The sequence below is a fragment of the Lolium rigidum genome, chromosome 3 (genome assembly GCF_022539505.1).
Source record: "Lolium rigidum isolate FL_2022 chromosome 3, APGP_CSIRO_Lrig_0.1, whole genome shotgun sequence".
Taxonomy (NCBI): Eukaryota; Viridiplantae; Streptophyta; class Magnoliopsida; order Poales; family Poaceae; genus Lolium; species Lolium rigidum.
Genome location: NC_061510.1, coordinates 365,945,116 through 365,966,053, shown reverse-complemented (window position 1 = coordinate 365,966,053; position 20,938 = coordinate 365,945,116). Strand labels below are relative to the sequence as shown.

Here is a 20,938-nt window from a genome sequence, read left to right as displayed (position 1 = left end):
GTCACTTCACCGGCGGCGACGACGGAGATGCGACGGTGACGGTGACGCACGGTTCGGGCGCGAATCTTGACCCTTTTGGATAGGCTCGGACGCGAGAGATGTTCTGCGTGGTTCTGAGAAGTCTGCAGCATCCGGGGTCAGACTTATCGTCGTCGAGGGACGTGGCCGGCGAGCTCGTCGCTGTGTCGCTCCCAGAGAAGAAGACGACGATGGTTTTCTTCTGTTCGGTACCGATTCGCTGCGTGGACCGTTTCAATGATGGGCTGGGCTGGTTTTTGGGCTTCGACGCGGCTGCTACGTGGGCTATTGCGGCCTGACAGGTAAGGCCTCTCTCTCTCTCTATTTTGTGTTTTCTTTTCTATTTCTGTTTTTATATTCTGGTTTGTATTCAAATTTGATTTCTGGTTTGTTTTGCAGGTTTCTAAGTATTTGAATCTCATTAGGATTTGACAATAGTAACTACTGCATCATTTTGTTGTTCAAAACAAATATTTAATGTTGGATTAAATTAGTATTGTTGTGAGATTCATTCTAAACTTAAAATAGACATGATTTTTATGTATTCATTTCAATTCCTTTTTTTATTTAGGAATCAAATATGTTTAATTTCATTTTCATGGTAACCATATTATTAGGTTTTGATAATGTGCTTAACAACATTGGTTATTCATATGCATTCTAAATTATGGCTAGAGTTTAAATTAAATGGTGTTGAGAATGGGATGAATCATGATTTTATGTGGAGAATTATTCCTAAGGTTTTAAGAAGATGGTTAAGAAAGTTCTATAATCACTAATCTGGTTTTAGTAAACTTTAGCTTGATCTAATTAAGATGGATCCTATGTTTATAATTAGCAATGCATTTGCTAATGATGGTTTAATTTATAGAACACTACTTCATTTGGTCTACTAGGATGGAAAGGTAGGGTTTAATATTTTATGTGAAGTGATTCCTATGTGAAAGGTTTATGGTTTTGGGAATACTTCACTATTTGAAGTATGAAATAGGCATGAGGCATGGCAGGGTTCTACTTATAATCCAAAGTAATCCATGGGTTGGATTTCAGACTTGGTCTAGGGTTTTAGTAGTGATCACCAATGTGATACACCACTAGGTTTAGGATGTGAGCAATAGTTGGGTTATGTTTAATTGACTAGGATTACTCCTCTACACAAGACATGAGGATTGGTTTGGGATTAACTACTAGTGATATACTTATTATTTTATGTGATAGATGAGATCTATTAATAACATGGGTTTAACTGATCATCTATATCTACAAGGTATAATCATGCATTAGACAATATCCACTTATTCCTCACTAATCACTCTTTATCATTCCTCTCATCACACTCACTTAGATTCTTAGGTTTCTAATTAATACCAAATTGTGATGATTATGGAATTGGTTTCCTAAGGTCCTACTCAAGAGATGATGATATGATCCTCTAAATATATGGTTTGCCTAGGGATTCTACCTTGCAATATTCTGTAGCTTGTTCTTCAGGAAATCTGATAAACCTTCTTCTTGTGGTATGCCTCCACCTCCTAGCTTCTTCATCTTGATCCTAGATAATTCATATGGAGTGGCTCTATGTGTTTGTTCCCATGTATCATGGTACTTGATGAGCAAATGGATGAAGGGTGTGGCTCTATTTATAGGCTTGGGCAAGCTCTAGTATCATGACACATAAGTGGTGACTCTTGTGTTGGTTTGATGAGTAAGGTGCTTGGGTGTCATGCCCTCATCCATAGCAATCCTTTGAGCATGAGGTGGCAAAGCTTGGGATGCAAGTCATGTAGATATTTTCATCCCATGTGGCATGATCCTTATCCCCTCATATGATTTATTTTTGGATAGCCAAGTGGCATTTGCTACTAAATATCTTGTGGATGGTTTTATTTATTGTTGATGAGTCACTATATCATATTGGATTGGATTTATATTATAATATTGGTGAAAAGGTTAAAATTGAAGGTTATTCCTCAAATTTGGATAGTTGTTGTTTGATTTCACCAAGGCATGGTCATATGAGTTTCAAAGTACTCATAGTTAATTTTATTCAAATAGTTTGAACTATAATTCGTAATGTAAATGGATTTAGTTTTATGATATTCCATATATTTAATAATTTATGATTTAAATAAGAATGTGTAGCCTTTATGCACTTTAGACCCTGTGATTTACCTTATTTATTAATAAGTTTAGAAGTGAATTAAATTACACACAAAAGTAGTTGCTAACTTTGAAGTGTTAATAAGTTAGTGTTTGATTCTTAAAGAACGTGTTGTTGTAAGGAATGTCATGTTGAGATCCTTTATAAGATCTTATAGTTGACCCTTACTTAAGGTGTTGTTTGTTGTAAATCTACTTCTATTTGATCTAGCCCATAGATCAAATCATCTCTACCCAAAATAAGGTTTTAGCAAAGATCACGAGTGAAGTTTATAGCGCTTGACTTGATGATCTACTTCAATTCCAGCAAGTCAAGTGAAACTTCGATTCTTGTGGTAAGTTTTATTTGAAGCGCGAAAATTCCCGGATTTTCTATGCATGAATGCAATGCACACTTTGGTGTTCTCTCATTTTATTGCCTCTAAACCTGGGATATTACAGCCTCTCCCCTTAAACTGAACTTCGTCCCGAAGTTCGAACGCTCTCATGTTTCGGAATGTTGAAATGTCTTGAACAGATCACCATCCTTCAACTCCATGGTGATCCCACTAGATATAGTGGAATATATCCCTTGTCCAGATCCTTCCTGGAGTCTTCTGATGTCTGGCACTGATACTGCCTGCTATTCTATGATTTCTTCCAACACTCTAAGCTTATAGGCTTACTATCCAAAGATTCTTGGATTAAGACATCTTATGGTGTTAATGGACTTAACTAATGGTTGTGGTGACATCTTCCTATTTGGGTACTCAAAACTTGGTTCTACCAGCTGCGGTAATCCAGCTGCGATGTAATATGGCACTATGGTGTACCAGCTGCGATGTTCAAACCTCGATTCTAAAGGATTCATTTAAAGTAGGGTATTGCTTTCCCTTACTACCATAACGAAAGTAATGGTACTTGGTAAGGTATTTACAATAGGCATGGTCCTGGTTGTTTAGTCCTACGAATGGATTAGACTCATTTAGTCCATCCAATCATGGCCTCTAGTTTATACTAGTTATCTTCCTTTTGGTTTCTTTAGGTTCCATGAAAGGAATCTTTCTAATAATTATTAGTTTTGGTATGGTCAAAGTCCTTTGTATAGTATCTTTTTAGGCTTTGATTGTCCTCCGATAACTTCTTCATCCAACTTCATTATCTTGGACTTACTTGAGTTCTCTTGGTTTCGAGTAATTACAATTACCCACTCAAGTTAAGGTCTAACCCTTACTTCCTCGAGATATGAACCTCGGCTTCTGGTCTGACAACCTCCTGAGAGTACTATTATATGGGTACTTCCCAACAACCTTATAAAAATAAGATCGGACTTCCTCTCAGTTCAGACCTTTTTCTCCGTCTATCATACTCCAAATCATATTTTAATACTTCTCCTTCAACCTTCCTCTCCCCCTTGGAGTTTACTAATGGTCTTCAAACTTCCTTTGTTCTAATCATTAAACTCCAAGGTTAGAAGTTTAGTCTTGGTCTAACTTGTAGTTTGTACTTTTCTAGAGTCTCACGAAGAATTCTTTGTGGTGTATCCACTCAGTTGTGGGTATCCATTATGAATTCTCCGACTAAATATTTACCAACTACGGAATACCAGCTGTGAAATACTAGCTGCGGAATCCCCTTTTCTTTTAGGGTAAAGAAATGTTCAGGCTGTGGGCTATCTGGTACCAGCTGTAGACTACCTAGTACCAGATGTGGCTTATTGGATACCAGCTGTGGCTATGTTATGGTTCTAGTCAATATCTACTTACCAGCTGTGGCTACTTACATAGTTTTAGTTAAGATGTACCTCACTTCACATACTTTCTCTTCATGATTATCCTATATCAGCTGCGGTCTTATTATACCAGCTACGACTTCACTTGTCTATTTTCCTTCTTCTAGGGTTTGTTTTGCAAGATAACCACTTGTTGACACTATGAAAATAGTATTATAAGTGACTTCACTTGCATTCCCTTCTTCCATAGTGAATATGGCTCCACTTCTACTACTCCATATTCACTATTTTTCTCACTTTCATGATACTTCCATGTTGAAGTACTCCTTGATTGAGGATAAAAGTGAGTTTTGATTGGTCCTACCTTTAGAGTATTGTGGTTGCTTCCCACAATTTTACTTCCTTCTTTAAGTGAACCTTCATCTTGTCTTCAAATCTTCATAATTCGTCACTTCCTCTCACGAATACCTTTACCCTCTAGACCTATAACATCAAGTAAGAGCTTGATATTGCAACATGCATTTGCATATCAAAGTCAAACTTCATGTATGGATCTAGTCAATCAATGAAAATCCAATAAAATCCAAGAAAATCCAGCTTTGTGTTTATAATACACATCCTGATATGCCTGAATAAAATAGTTGGGTAAGACATCCCTAAACATCAGGTTCAGATGTGTAGTATATAACACCACATAAGATAGGTTTAGGTCGTGATACTTAGCACAAATACGTGAATTTCTACTATTTGCCTCAACATTTATCTTAATTGCACATTTGCAATGAGACAAACTTGAAACAAAATGGCTTGGGATAGTTGAAGTTAACCTAGTTTTCTTTGGAAGTACTAACAAAATAGTATACCCTATATATGTGCTATTGAAAACTACTTCCTATAATACAATTATTTCTAATATGTCTACTCTAAACACATGATTGTTTAGAATATACCACCTATAACTCTAGGATTTCTCTATGTGATATGCTCTAAATAAGCCTTCTTTAAATTAAGTACTATGGTTCTGGAATACTTGGCACAGTTATTAGGATTTTAAGGCCTAAGCTTTCGAACTATTCCCTAAATCCTACTCCTTATCATCCTTTTGTTATCGTACTTATGATGTTCTACTCCATCATACCATGATTCCCAAGTGATTCATGTATGATTACCAACTCTACCATGGAAAGTAGACTTAAATACTCCTATCACTCTTCCTTACCTCCTATGATTGACTCATCATAGACCTATACTACCTCACATAACTTATCTCCTTTAGTTATCATCAGGTATTTGACATTTTAAATGACTCTTACTTAACCATAACTTGCATTGGTATACTTCTTCCAATAGGATATCTTCCTTGTGGTTGTATCCTCTCTTTGGACTACCATGTATTGTATACCAACCGTGGTCTACTACCACCCATTATCTTAAGCTTCAATGGTGTTCTAATTTGTTTGGAATGAAGCAAGATAACTAACTAATTTTACTTAAGAAAGATAGATAAGAAAAATTGACTCAAGTGTGTCAGGATTATTCTCAAGTGAATACCCATCTCAAGTCAAAAGAATAGTTGGTTTAGCATAGTTGACTTAACTAATACACTTCCTATAGACACTACCAAACCTATAGGTCTCCTTTAAAGGGTTTTAATCCTAGGGTCAAAGCATTTGCTCTGATACCAGCTGTGGTGACCCAGCGTACCACTGCATGGTGTAGTACACAAGTCGTTGACATAACACAAGTGAAACACCGTTCCACCCATATTACATCTCTCGAGTGGTACAACGAAACATATGCGAGTCCAAGGTATGTCTATAGAAGTACACACGAACAGTTTACATAAGATCCACACAACCTCCTACTTTACAGTGAGGTAAAACTTCAAATAAAGCTCCAGAAGAACGACTCGTAATCTATCTTATTGCTAACTCAAGTTCAAGAGCTACTTGGTTTGCTATAGAAATCTAGCTACTTAGGTGCTAGGATTAGGGAAAGATTCCCTTCTATTACTAGTCTAGGTTTCCATTATAACTGATGCAGGAGTTGACTCCATTGACTTCGTTGATTGGATTCTTCATCTTGTTGCAGTTGACTCCTTTGTCTTCGAGTTCCACGGTAGTTTCTCCTTCGGTGCATTGCTCTAAGAAGGGGGTTCAAACGAGATAGAATGAGTACGAGCGTACTCAGCAAGTTCATATTAGGAAATATGTGTATCATGCACTAGCTACAGCCATAGACCGGAAAGTCATAGGCCAATGCAAGTTTTTGTAAACATTTCTTCAAAAGGTTTATTTTATTCGAAAACTATGCCCGTCGGTCTTCACGAGGTTGACTAGAACTTCATGGAGTTCCTTTCTGCCGCGTTCGCAGTTCCCTTCCGGAACAGGGAGTGACGGTCACAATTCGGTATCCTCTGCGAGAGGTGCGTTACTTTTCCCATAAGAGACCTTATCCTTGTTGCCAACCGGGCTCGAGATTCCGTCCACACTTCCTTGGTGTGAGGCCCGAGTATAAGATCCAAGCCAATCATCGCCTTCTCCGCGACCTCGCGGACCCACCCTTTTGTAAGTCTGTCCTCTCCTATATCTATGGGTAGACCGACCCAGGCCTTTGTTCTCACCTTTACCAATAAGGTAGACCGTTCCGAACAATTAATATGCCCTGTCCTATACACCATAGATAGACCGATCCGGACAACCCTTACAATCCTTCATAGACCAATAATAAGTCTACCCTCTCCTGTATCTAATGGTAGACCGTGCAGGACCACATGTCCCCACCTTTACCAAAGATAGACCGATCCGGGCAACCCTTATCACCAGTCCGTTGGCATGCGAGAGGGAAAAGATACAACCGACTTCCCAGAGCCATTATAGATCTTATGGTTAACGCGATATGTACGGCGCTAGAATCACTCGGACGGCATTGGTACTTAGTCCTAGATGAATAGTACCCGTGCAATGGAACCTCCACCAATCAACACATACCATGGTTCCATTGCCCACCACATAGTCATATTCATAATTGTAAAATAATACTTTGCTTTTCAATGCATGAGTGATAAGTATAGTACTTTGCATATAGTTTGATAAAAATAATCAAATGACATGAGCAAGCGATGAACTTGCCTTTCTTGACTGCAAGATTATGCAGGCAAAAGCTTCAATACGTGAGAACTCCAAATTCTGAAATACCATCATTGTCCGGTAAGGACAATGTTTAAAGAACTGGCAAAGATGCTATAATGCATAGTATGAGATGCAATCGTCCCGAGCGTAACCTAATCTCGATGATTTAGGATGTATGAGTTGTAAAGATTTCTTTAAGGTGTGTTGCACTTTTAGGATGGTTCTCAAACAAGGTTCTTATTAAAGTTGGTGATATTAAGATCATACACAAGTAATATGATGCAACATAACAAGCATACATACAAAGGATAATAGTGGAATAAAATTTAAAGAACAGTTGTCAACCTTAAGTTCTACAGAACATGGTTGATGATTACTTCTACTATACCTCAAAAGAATAACTTTTGAAGAACATGTTGTTTAAGAAATATTTAGTATTTCCAAGAAGGATTAGGGCTTCTAAGGTTTGATTGATATTTGTACTTCAAAAGAATAACTTTTGAAGAACAAGTTAAATAAGGATATGAACTACTATACATAGGAGCTATGTAACTCTAGGGTTTACTATTGGTTCATTTAATTTCACTAATAAGAACTAGTTGGTTCTTAACTTGGAATGGGTTTCTATATAGCAAGTATTGGTAGGTTTATTGCTATGGTTTCTTCTAAGCATCATATCAAAGGATGATGGTCAAGATGGTTCTATAAACTAGCTATTAAGGTTACTATGGTTTCACAACTGCTTCATTAAGTGATCTCTAATTGCTTCTAAACTAAATGGTTTATCATTTCTTTAATAGGGTTTAGTTGGATAGGAGCATGTGATGTGATTTGCTACACAAAGTTGATACTAGGGTTTATCATTATGGTTCTACTAGGGTTTAATGATTGAGGTTGATCTTAATGGTATGGTATATAGGAGTGGTGATCAATGGTACTAATTCAATTAACAAATTAGGGTTTATACCTAGGTGATACTAATGCATCATGTAGGTTTTAATTAAGAATAGGAACATGAAATGATAATCTCATGTGACTTGGTTTTATGCTAGTGGATCATGTCTTGTATTTGTTGGTCACATAATATGGTTCCCTATGTAAGGTGACATTCACATGATCACATGTGATAAGCAACTAGGGTTTAGGGTTAAAGCAATTTCAAATGATCACATATAATAATGGGATCCAGATTCTAACTTATAATAAAACTAGGGTTTCTAAATTATGATCCAATTCTTAAAGTAATACTTGGTACTAGAATTAATGTGATTAAGTACTTGGAATAAAGTTATTAATAATTTTAACATGCTATTAATTTTTAGAGGGTTTAAGAGTTAAAATAATTACTAGTTAGGGTTTATGAATTACCACTAATATTTAAGTTAATGCAAATATGATAAAGAAAATTAATCTTAACATTTTAATTAGTTACTGAATAGTTAAAATTTAAATTTGAAACATCACTAATTATTGAATTCAATTTGCATGTTAAACAATTAGAAAGACATAATTAATAAAGATAAAAATAAGTGAATTTTTATTTTGACACACATTTTTGTTTTATATTTTATTTGAATAGAGTTTATTTTTGTGAGCATTTTGATATATTATTCATAATTTTCTGAGTTGAAATGGATTTGATATAATTTTTCAAAGTTTTAGTATTTTACTGGAATTTGAAATAAAACAAAAATACTAAGTGTACCGGTTCGTTACCTAGCTCTAGAGACAGACAGGTGGGACCTGCATCTAGGTCACCTGCCACGGGGCAACGACCAAGTCAAAGGTCTCCCGGTCCCACGGCCACGTCACTCTCTCGCCGACGGCTTGACGCCGGCGGGCAGTAGAGGACGGCGCCGCCGTTTTAATGCCCCCCAGGACGGCCTAGTGAGATATTTTGACTCTCCTCGACTCGCTGAAGCTGCTGGTGGCGATGGATTTGCCAGGGGATCACCGGAGCTATCACCGGCGAGAGGTGCTGCGGCGGTGGCTCCGGCGAGAAATCAAATCGGACGCTATGATGGATGCTAGAACAAAATGATAGGCTCCAGAGATGCGTATTCTCACCCTGAGGTTGATGGTGTGCTCGATGGCGACGATTGGTGACGGTGGCGAGTCCTATTTTACGGATTCCGGCGAGCCACCGTGAAAGGGAACGAGTCGAATCGCTCGATTGAGAACTCCTCTGCTTAATTCCTTCCGCCAGGATGCTCCTTGAGGTGACGCGCATCTTCTGGGCTACTCTACCGACGCTAGGGTGACCCCAGACGACGGTTTCGTCTCCGACTCCGGCGGCAGAAACTGCTCGTGGATGATGTTTAGGAGGAGCTAGAGAGAGATTGGAAGGATAGGAATGAACAAGGATGTCACGGCGCTCCTCTGGTTGTATTTATAGCCCCTGTCGAGGTCAGAACCGTCACTTCACCGGCGGCGACGACGGAGATGCGACGGTGACGGTGACGCACAGTTCGGGCGCGAATCTTGACCCTTTTGGATAGGCTCGGACGCGAGAGATGTTCTGCGTGGTTCTGAGAAGTCTGCAGCATCCGGGGTCAGACTTATCGTCGTCGAGGGACGTGGCCGGCGAGCTCGTCGCTGTGTCGCTCCCAGAGAAGAAGACGACGATGGTTTTCTTCTGTTCGGTACCGATTCGCTGCGTGGACCGTTTCAATGATGGGCTGGGCTGGTTTTTGGGCTTCGACGCGGCTGCTACGTGGGCTATTGCGGCCTGACAGGTAAGGCCTCTCTCTCTCTCTATTTTGTGTTTTCTTTTCTATTTCTGTTTTTATATTCTGGTTTGTATTCAAATTTGATTTCTGGTTTGTTTTGCGGGTTTCTAAGTATTTGAATCTCATTAGGATTTGACAATAGTAACTACTGCATCATTTTGTTGTTCAAAACAAATATTTAATGTTGGATTAAATTAGTATTGTTGTGAGATTCATTCTAAACTTAAAATAGACATGATTTTTATGTATTCATTTCAATTCCTTTTTTTATTTAGGAATCAAATATGTTTAATTTCATTTTCATGGTAACCATATTATTAGGTTTTGATAATGTGCTTAACAACATTGGTTATTCATATGCATTCTAAATTATGGCTAGAGTTTAAATTAAATGGTGTTGAGAATGGGATGAATCATGATTTTATGTGGAGAATTATTCCTAAGGTTTTAAGAAGATGGTTAAGAAAGTTCTATAATCACTAATCTGGTTTTAGTAAACTTTAGCTTGATCTAATTAAGATGGATCCTATGTTTATAATTAGCAATGCATTTGCTAATGATGGTTTAATTTATAGAACACTACTTCATTTGGTCTACTAGGATGGAAAGGTAGGGTTTAATATTTTATGTGAAGTGATTCCTATGTGAAAGGTTTATGGTTTTGGGAATACTTCACTATTTGAAGTATGAAATAGGCATGAGGCATGGCAGGGTTCTACTTATAATCCAAAGTAATCCATGGGTTGGATTTCAGACTTGGTCTAGGGTTTTAGTAGTGATCACCAATGTGATACACCACTAGGTTTAGGATGTGAGCAATAGTTGGGTTATGTTTAATTGACTAGGATTACTCCTCTACACAAGACATGAGGATTGGTTTGGGATTAACTACTAGTGATATACTTATTATTTTATGTGATAGATGAGATCTATTAATAACATGGGTTTAACTGATCATCTATATCTACAAGGTATAATCATGCATTAGACAATATCCACTTATTCCTCACTAATCACTCTTTATCATTCCTCTCATCACACTCACTTAGATTCTTAGGTTTCTAATTAATACCAAATTGTGATGATTATGGAATTGGTTTCCTAAGGTCCTACTCAAGAGATGATGATATGATCCTCTAAATATATGGTTTGCCTAGGGATTCTACCTTGCAATATTCTGTAGCTTGTTCTTCAGGAAATCTGATAAACCTTCTTCTTGTGGTATGCCTCCACCTCCTAGCTTCTTCATCTTGATCCTAGATAATTCATATGGAGTGGCTCTATGTGTTTGTTCCCATGTATCATGGTACTTGATGAGCAAATGGATGAAGGGTGTGGCTCTATTTATAGGCTTGGGCAAGCTCTAGTATCATGACACATAAGTGGTGACTCTTGTGTTGGTTTGATGAGTAAGGTGCTTGGGTGTCATGCCCTCATCCATAGCAATCCTTTGAGCATGAGGTGGCAAAGCTTGGGATGCAAGTCATGTAGATATTTTCATCCCATGTGGCATGATCCTTATCCCCTCATATGATTTATTTTTGGATAGCCAAGTGGCATTTGCTACTAAATATCTTGTGGATGGTTTTATTTATTGTTGATGAGTCACTATATCATATTGGATTGGATTTATATTATAATATTGGTGAAAAGGTTAAAATTGAAGGTTATTCCTCAAATTTGGATAGTTGTTGTTTGATTTCACCAAGGCATGGTCATATGAGTTTCAAAGTACTCATAGTTAATTTTATTCAAATAGTTTGAACTATAATTCGTAATGTAAATGGATTTAGTTTTATGATATTCCATATATTTAATAATTTATGATTTAAATAAGAATGTGTAGCCTTTATGCACTTTAGACCCTGTGATTTACCTTATTTATTAATAAGTTTAGAAGTGAATTAAATTACACACAAAAGTAGTTGCTAACTTTGAAGTGTTAATAAGTTAGTGTTTGATTCTTAAAGAACGTGTTGTTGTAAGGAATGTCATGTTGAGATCCTTTATAAGATCTTATAGTTGACCCTTACTTAAGGTGTTGTTTGTTGTAAATCTACTTCTATTTGATCTAGCCCATAGATCAAATCCATAGATCAAATCATCTCTACCCAAAATAAGGTTTTAGCAAAGATCACAGTGAAGTTTATAGCGCTTGACTTGATGATCTACTTCAATTCCAGCAAGTCAAGTGAAACTTCAGTGACTGTGGTAAGTTTTATTTGAAGCGCGAAAATTCCCCGGATTTTCTATGCATGAATGCAATGCACACTTTGGTGTTCTCTCATTTTATTGCCTCTAAACCTGGGATATTACACTGAGTTTGCCCTCAAGGACTTGGGGCCCCTGCACTACTTCCTCGGCATCGAGGTCGTACGTCGCACCGACGGCTTCTTCCTTCATCAGCGCAAGTACGCCCACGAGCTCCTGGACCGCGCTGGTATGCTTAATTGCAAACCCGCGACCACGCCTGTCGACACGAAGTCCAAGCTCTCCGCCACGGATGGTTCGTTGGCTACAGACGCGTCATTTTATCGCTCCATCGTCGGTGCCCTGCAGTACCTCACGTTGACCCGCCCCGAGCTGCAGTACGCTGTCCAGCAGGTGTGCCTTCACATGCATGCTCCGCGGGATCCTCATTGGGCTGCGGTCAAGCGGATCCTCCGCTACATTCGTGGCACCATGGACTTCGGCCTCTCCTCCACGCCTCCACCGCCACGGACATCGTCGCCTACTCGGACGCCGATTGGGCAGGCTGCCCCGACACGCGTCGCTCCACGTCCGGCTACTGCGTCTACTTCGGACCTTCGCTCATCTCCCGGTCATCTAAGCGACAACCCACGGTCTCTCGCTCCGGCGCCGAAGCGGAGTACCGGGCTGTTGCTAACGCGGTTGCCGAGGTCTCTTGGCTGCGGCAACTCCTCGTTGAGCTCTCATGTCCTGTTGCCAAAGCCACCGTGGTCTATTGCGACAACGTCTCCGCCGTCTACCTCTCTTCCAACCCGGTCCACCATCGCCGCACCAAGCATATTGAGCTGGACATCCACTTTGTTCGGGAACAGGTGGCCCTCGGACACATTCGAGTACTTCATGTGCCCACCTCCCAACAATTTGCGGATATCATGACCAAGGGTCTTCCTACGGCATCATTTGAGGAGTTCCGGTCCGGTCTATGCGTTCGACCGGCGACGCTTCGATCGCGGGGGTGTTGAGATACATATCCTTGCATATCTGGATGTGTATCTTCTGTAGTTATGTATAGCGATACATATCTTTGTATTTATTATTGGGCCCGCCTCCTTTTTTGTATAGTCGAGTACGTGGCCTATATATGTAACGCCATATGCACCCAATCAATACATTTGTGAGTTGCATCTCTTTCTACAAGTCGGACTCTGATGGAGGACCACGACGAGAGCGCGGGCGTGACACGGAGATGGAGTTCTGGAAGTTCGAGCTGAGCGACGCGCGAAGCTAGCGAGACGAGCAGAGCGTCCCCGATTACGAGGATGATGATGACGACGGCGAAGGGTGCGGCGCCCAGTAATGGAGGGGGCGGCGACCCCACTGCTCTCGGGTTTCGAGGCGCGCTCCAGAAGCTCACCGATCAGGACGAGCTGACGTCGTACGACATACATCGCGTCGTGCGCAAGGCGCTGGACGGCGGCGGTAGCGTGGAAGACGACGAGGCCTACGGCCGTGCGCTGGCTGGCGGCACGCCCGTGTCGCGCGCCACCATGGTCGAGGTCGACCAGGAGCTGCAGTCCGCGAGGCAGCAGCAGCCGAAGTCGCCAAGGAGGATCTATGATCTAGTATCCTATGCGTACCGGATTCTGATGCGCGCCTGACTGTGACTGCAAGTTAAACTCGCTCCACGCCTCCAGGATCTCGCGTTATCAGTTCGTTGCAGATTTGCAGCCAGCACCACCTTGCTCTGAAAGCGAACTTTCACAAGATGCAGGTTCCTTCGGGTCCTCCTAGTCTTGGGGGTGCAGACCTGTTGCCACGCCACCAGACAGTAACCTCAACCACAAATTATTTTTTCAGTCCCCAGTCTATCTATTGGACTATTGTAACACCGAGAATTTGCGTGTATCGATGCAACATGAAAGATACTTGTTTGCAAGAAAAATGCAACAAAGAGAACAATTACTTCATGATAAAAAGTTAAACAACAAATGTCGACTATTCGAGAAAATAATTGTAGACATGTCTTTAGTTAGCTATTTACTAACACACACGCTAGAAAATTACAAACACTAGAAACTTCTATCAAGATATTTGTTAGAGTATATATACATTGTAAATCCCTCTCTAGCAAGATAGTTAAAAATACTGAATTGATGCCAACACATATCAATATAAACTATAAATCTAAGTAGCATAAACCAATCCATGGTGGCATATGATTCCCCCTTTATGTTTTTGTTAGTTCCAAGAAGATTCACTAAGGCTGCTCATAGTGGGGAGTAACTTAGACTAGTAACATGCATATGTTACTAGTCCATGTTACTACCTTTATAGTGGGTAGTAACATCAAGATAGTGTCATAGTTGCACGCATTAATTAGCTTATAGACTCATTGTGCCTTGAAAAGTGTGATGTTACAGTAACTAGCTATGTTACTCCATCCCCTCTCTCCTTATTAAGTCATTGCCACATCAGCATTTTTTCTTGAAAAGTGTGATGTTACTACTGAAGTTACTCTCACTATGAGCAGTCTAAACAAAGGGTTATTAGAGGGCAATGCCTCAATATAAATGAGTTGACTAAATGACTGTCATTGCAAAATGTGGTTCAAATCGAGTAAGCGTATTTGCAATGCTATAATAATAACATCTTACATTCATATTCAAGGATAGTGTAACCTTGTTAATTTTGCTTGCACTATAGATATACGAGTTACAATAGTATGGTTCAATCAAATGATCAATACAAAATAGATAATGTGGTTAATTTTGCTAAGTGTAAAAAATATATAGACTATACATGTACTGATATATGTACAATGAGTTATAAATAAGTAAAAAATGTAATTAGTTTTGCTAAGTGTAATGGGGCATATATTAGTCTTAATAGTATATTGATAGAATAAGTTATAATGAAATACAAATGTTATATACAAATATGTAGCGCCAATATGTATGTGTTGAGCAAATAAGTTGTAAGGAAATAAAAAAATGTTTAATTTTGCTAAGTGTAATAGAAAAATACATAAATATCTAATAAAAAGGATTATGCACCGTGGGTGCTCTAATGGATGAAGTGACCAAACTGACCTGACCCTAATGACTTAATGTGGTTGTTTCTTATTACAATATGTTAGCAAATCATGGTTATTACTTAGCTAGTTCAATACATTTTCAACCTTGCACAGTGAAACAATTTGTTGCCACGTCTATGTCCTGCCGACATCAACTTGTTACAACTCCCACTACTATTTTGGGGAGACTTTTTCTAGCTACTGCAGAGGTTGTCATCGATGTGAAAGATGCCAAGCTCATGCTTCAATTTGTGGCTACCCAAAGAATTGATCAAAGGGGCGATTTTCCTCCACACCACGGCCACTGATCGATTTAACTGACCAAATGTGCAGTTGTTCGCCTTTCCCAACTTCAAATGCATTTCCAGCAAAGATGGCAGGCAACTCATTAAAACTCGCTCAGCGCCTCCAGGGTCTCTCGTTATCAGCCAGGGCCACCTTGCTCTGAGATTGAGAGCGTGATTTTCAGAAGATCCTGATTCGCGCTCCTAGGTTCCTAGGGGTCCAGACATGTAGCCACGCCTTCCTCCCCTTCCAGAGAATACCATATCAATCCCCAGCACAATTTTTGCCGCCTGACTGAAATCAACTGTTTCTTTTTTGCGATGTACATACTCAGGTTCAAGTCAGACCATGACTAGATTCTACTTATATTTTTTCCCCATTTTCTTCCAAGGTAAATCTTACAGCTTTAAATTACTAGCAGATAACTGCCAAGAATGTTAAAATAGATTACATTGCTAGATTTTGTGCATTCCGAATTTGGGTACAGTGTAATTACATGGAGGGGATAAATATGGCACATTGTAATGCATGCTTTTGTTAGTTTTGCTGCCTTGCACATCATTCTAAGTCAGGAATATCTGACAAAAACCTATGTCTCAGTTTATACACTTGAAGTTGAAGACCTGTCATAGTGTCATGATTCTGTCATGCTGTCTTCCGTCGCTGGGCGCAGTTCTGGTTTCTGGTCTTGTTCTGGACTCCTGATCAAGAAACGTGAGGGTTAGATGATGGTAGTACATAATTCATAATTGGTGTTTTGAGAAAAATGAATTAAGTCAGGCTTCCTAAAGTTTCCCATTTGAACCCTAAGGACCATAACTATTATCTGCTAGACTGTGACTTTGAGATGCAGTGAAGGGGGGAATGCTTACATCCCAGAGTCCATTTTGATTGTGGTATGATTGTGGTCAGCACAAACAATTTCTTTTTCATCACTCGCGTTGTCCTGCGCAAGAAGAAATACAAATATACTGTAAGTGCAATGTTCAATGGAACAAGTCATATCACAAACCTGACGCACCATTTTACTCAAATTGGTGGGATGCTGCTGCATGGTCATTTTGGGGGCATTCAAAGGACTTCTTAGAGTACCCTGAAATTATTTGAGTGTAAGTAGTAGAAATGTGGCAAATGGAAAGTAGGGATCATAAACATCAGCATGTGATAAGTTAGGAAATTGTTAACCAAGTTACAATTTTAGGAATTTTATTAGATTCACGAGCATTACTGCTTTACCTTTTTTACATGCTTTTACAAAGAGGAAACATAGCAGGCATCAAAGGTTACTATAAGTGAAGAAAGTACCTTATTTGCCCACATTAGACCACAAGCATTACAGAGGGACCTTGGACCGGCTGGCCCCCGACGCATTGCTGGAGTAAGCCGTGAGCTGATGCCACAGTTTTGGCAACTAAGGAAGCAAACCAACATTATCACACAATAAACACAGGGAAAACCTTGTGTATTTAAAAACATAAAACATGATTTGCACATACAGACGTCATCACAACTCACTCACTGGGTTTCTCGGAAATGATCATCTTCACCATAAGCTGGGGAGACACGAGCTGCAGAAGAGCATGCAACATCACCAAAATCTGCCCTGCCAGCAAACTGTCCCTTACGCCGTTTCATCCTGATAGTGATAGTGAATGAGTATATATATTGGGTGTATGAAATAAATAGTCCATAAGACAACAAAAGATCAAGAGCAGTCTCCTGACTGCCAGATATGGATTTATACTAGGAACAGTAAGCAGAAGATGATTGGCTTCCAAGGTAAGGATAAATCAAATCTGTAGAAATCTGAATTAGTTGCTTGATTCAGTGCCAACTCATGCATACAGTAACGTGATATTTCTTCCTAAACCAACAAATGTCAAGGTTTGACAACCAACTAACTGCAATGAAGTTCCCTCAAAAAAAAAAACTAACTGCAAAGAAGTGCTATCACTTTTCTTATGAGAACCATGAAAGCTAGCAATTACAAACAAATAGACTAGTAATGTATCAGAATGCTTTAGTTAGAACCTCTGGCGCACAGATATTGTGAGAGATTAACATTCCACTATGCATATTTGACATGCTACTACTTAAAATTTATGCTCGGACATTAGTGATTGGGTAACTATTCAAGACCAACAAGTTGTCTCAGAATGGTAGGCTAGACATGACGCTGAGAAATTGATTAATTAGGTTAAATTATAGTTTTTTTGTCAAAGAAGATTGTGGCATTGTGAATGCAGAAAGCAGTACATCTTCATTTCTATGGTCTAAACCTGTGGTAAGTACTCAAATTCTGCTTGCTTCATAATGTATTACAGTTTTTGTATCCAAGAAGCTAATAACTCTATGGCAACACCTAGAAGAGAATGGGCATGGAATGAGTTTGTACTTTTGGGCAACTTCCTTGCGCACTCCGTATCTTATTTTCTTATCAAAACACCTTTCCTTCCTCTTCTCGCGAAACCTTATTAAAGAAGCTACCCTTTTGGCAGCCACAGTTGTACTCTGGAGACATGAGATAAAGCTCTTAGAGAAACTAGAAATATTCACACAACCTTGTTATAGAAATTCTACAGCTGATGATACCTTTTCACCATACACGGTAGATCCAGCCATGCTTACTAAACCAGGAGGCACGTCGCACCCTCCAAGCACCAATATAACAGCTTGAACCTGTATAACAATAAGAAAACAGCTAGTCAAAAGTGTAAAACAAATCAACTACTCCTACAAATGACCATGAAGATATAATCACCCAAACACTTGAGCGATGGTTTGTCAAAAGTGAATTTATTATATGATGGCCCTTTAAACTTAATATGGTCGCATCACAACTGACATAGAACAGGAAAAGCTGAAAAGATAAGCAATAAAGATTAGGTACAGCACATCATATTGAGTTATTGTGGGCAAGGTCACATGGTCAATACATCAGTTGTACCTTATAAAAACCTCAATCTAATGGTACCAAAACTATTTAACACGGAGAGAGTTTATTCATGACAGGTTAGCTGCATGCAATGCACATCATCCTTACTGTCATCACAGAAATTAACCGGTTCTTTATTTAAAGGCATATGTCGATTTAAAGTTCTTTTTCAAGTAAATCCTTCATCAGGAGCATTAAATGCTCTTATATATAAGCAATTCATGCCACTATCTGATTCTTAATGCTACATTAATTTCCCTTCTTGTGTTATATAAGGATAAAGATAAAATAGAGGCTTTTATGTTTTGCATCAGCAAAGATTTTGTATTTAAATAATACAGTATAACTCTATTTGATGAATTAAGGTAGACCAAAACTAATGATCACAAGAATACCTGTTTTCTAACGGAAACCTGTTACCCTAGATCCAGAAAACACAATACCTTTCTCAACTCTAATTAAAAACCCGGAGGAGACCATGTCCCACCTCCTCACGGGGATACCTTCTCCCGCACCTTATGGCACAAGTGCTTTCTTGGGTCCGATTGACCATCCGAGCTCATCGTTGGAGAAAACGTTATGCATTGCTGACAGCAGGCCGTCCAACAATCCCCTCCTGCCTCACGCAAGAGCAACCTCTGTGGTGATCATGCTTATGGAGTGGTATATCTGGAAGCAGCGCAACACTGCTGTCATCGATGCCGCACGGACAAACATCGCAAGCCTGCACGACCCGATCAGGACGAGGGCCGGATACGGGTGAAGGTCAGAAGTGGGTCTCGTGACATCACCCCCCAATGGTATCAAAAACTCCATCTCACTTGTATAAATGCATCGAGACACAGAACTTCTTACGTTTTTTCTCGAAGAAAATGTCCCCAGAGTGCATGTGTGCACAGAAACAGAGAAAATGGACTTCCATTTTTGCCCAATTCAGTACAACCACCTAGTAGGCTATGCCCTGCTAACATGTTAAGATGGTGGGTCTTTTGTCGAAGCAATAACTGTGTCCCAAGACCATCAACAACCATACCCTAATACTCAAATATAGCACCTGAAAAAACATTTTAATAACAGATAAATGGATACACAAACGCAATAGAGCATAACCCTAGCAGAGCAAAATAAAAACGTAAGAAATTTGAGAATAATATGAGAAAAACAAGACAACAGGAATGGCAGTTTCAGTTACTAACCAAACTTGATAGTCTACAGGAGATAATTACAAAATTTATTTAAAAAATCATGCTTAACCAAATATTGCAGCATCTGATCAACTATTCATCAACCATATTAACCTCCACTTCACTACATCAATCATTAAAGCACATCAAGCAGGCAAAACGTCTGAACACAGTGGTGAACACTCTGGAGGCATTGGCCCGTGCTCCATGGCCTGGTATGCAGGTGCTGTGCCGAAAAACTTCCTACATGCTTGCTCAGTGGAGCATCCTGCTCCAAGGGAGAGAAAAAGAAAAGCTGAACACAGTGGTGTACACTCTGGAGGCATTGGCACGTGCTCCACCGCTGCTGTTGTGGTCGAATCCTGGCTGACACCGGAGAAGCGCTCGAAGACACAGATGGAAGTGGTGTTGCAGAATCATCTTCGCTCTGATGGAGATGACTGGAAGAATACTGCAGCTGATCTAGCAAGGACACTGGAGGAATGCGCTGGTGCTGATTGGAGATGGAGAACACTTCAGGGTTGTACCCAGGGGCTAGTGCCTGTCTTCCTTTAGCTGTCAATAGTGTTCTCTGCTAGATCGTTTGCTGTGATGCTGTAATGGGAGTAGCCTCTGTAGTTTGGTAAATGTCTGGGGGTTACACTTTGAGCTCCCCGAGGCCTTCAAAACCTGGATGCTGTAAGTTTGGTGGTTTCAGACATGGGTACCGGGGCAAGGAATGTCTGAAATCTATCGAAGAAAATGGCACATAGTTCAACAATTGAGCACAGAAAAGTCGATTCCACCAAGAGAGGATAGGCATAGCCAAATTAATGACAGTTAACCAAATGTAAGCACATATTACTACATTAGCCCCTTCCCTAAAAGCTAGAACGACAGAACAGTCATAGAGGACACATCTTTTGGCGAAGTCATCCAATTCTGCAACGGTGCAAACATTCCCTGTTTGCTTCAAATAAAAAAGACTATCTATATACTAACCAATTCCTCTGAAAGTTCAATCAATAAAAGGCCATTTCATCAGTGCAATTCGGCAGATGCTACTCGGCTGAAAATCGGAGGAATCATCTCCATATCCACATTCGACCGTAGGGAACATGATAATCGATAGAACGATCGAATTCTACCAATAAACGTATGTCAATTGCGCGTAGTTCGGCGCCCGCGCTCGCTAATCCTCTCCCAACGCAGACAAAGTCAACACGGTTCAACGGGGCACCAACGGAAAAGAAAAAAAGTGAAGCGAACGGTGCAGAAGGCACGACCTTTTGGGGCGGGACGGGGTCGAAGACGTAGACCTCCCCCTGGTACACCAGGGTCAGCTGCTCCGACGCCGCGCTAAGGAGCGCCTCCGCCGCCGCGGCGTCGTCGTCGCCGGGAGCCGCGGTCGCCGGGGGATCGCGGCCGTCCGCCGCGGGCTCCGCCGCCATCGGCTGGGGATCGGACGGTCGGGATGGGCCGGGACCCGGGAGAGAGGGGCCGGGCGCACACGTGTGGGGGATGGGCAGGAGCGCGCACGTGC

General features: G+C 40.2%; 1 protein-coding gene across 1 annotated transcript; it reads right to left on the bottom strand.

The window, feature by feature from the left end:
* Positions 1–15,732: 15,732 nt before the first annotated feature.
* Positions 15,733–20,869, bottom strand: LOC124704230 (GATA transcription factor 19-like). Its single transcript, XM_047236472.1, has 8 exons — positions 20,682–20,869; positions 17,890–17,976; positions 17,693–17,808; positions 16,817–16,933; positions 16,603–16,708; positions 16,319–16,390; positions 16,170–16,243; positions 15,733–15,998 (listed from the first exon to the last, which is right to left on the bottom strand). The coding sequence occupies exons 1-8, from the start codon at positions 20,844–20,846 to the stop codon at positions 15,932–15,934; spliced, it is 804 nt and encodes a 267-aa protein (XP_047092428.1). The 5' UTR covers positions 20,847–20,869; the 3' UTR covers positions 15,733–15,931.
* Positions 20,870–20,938: the final 69 nt, after the last annotated feature.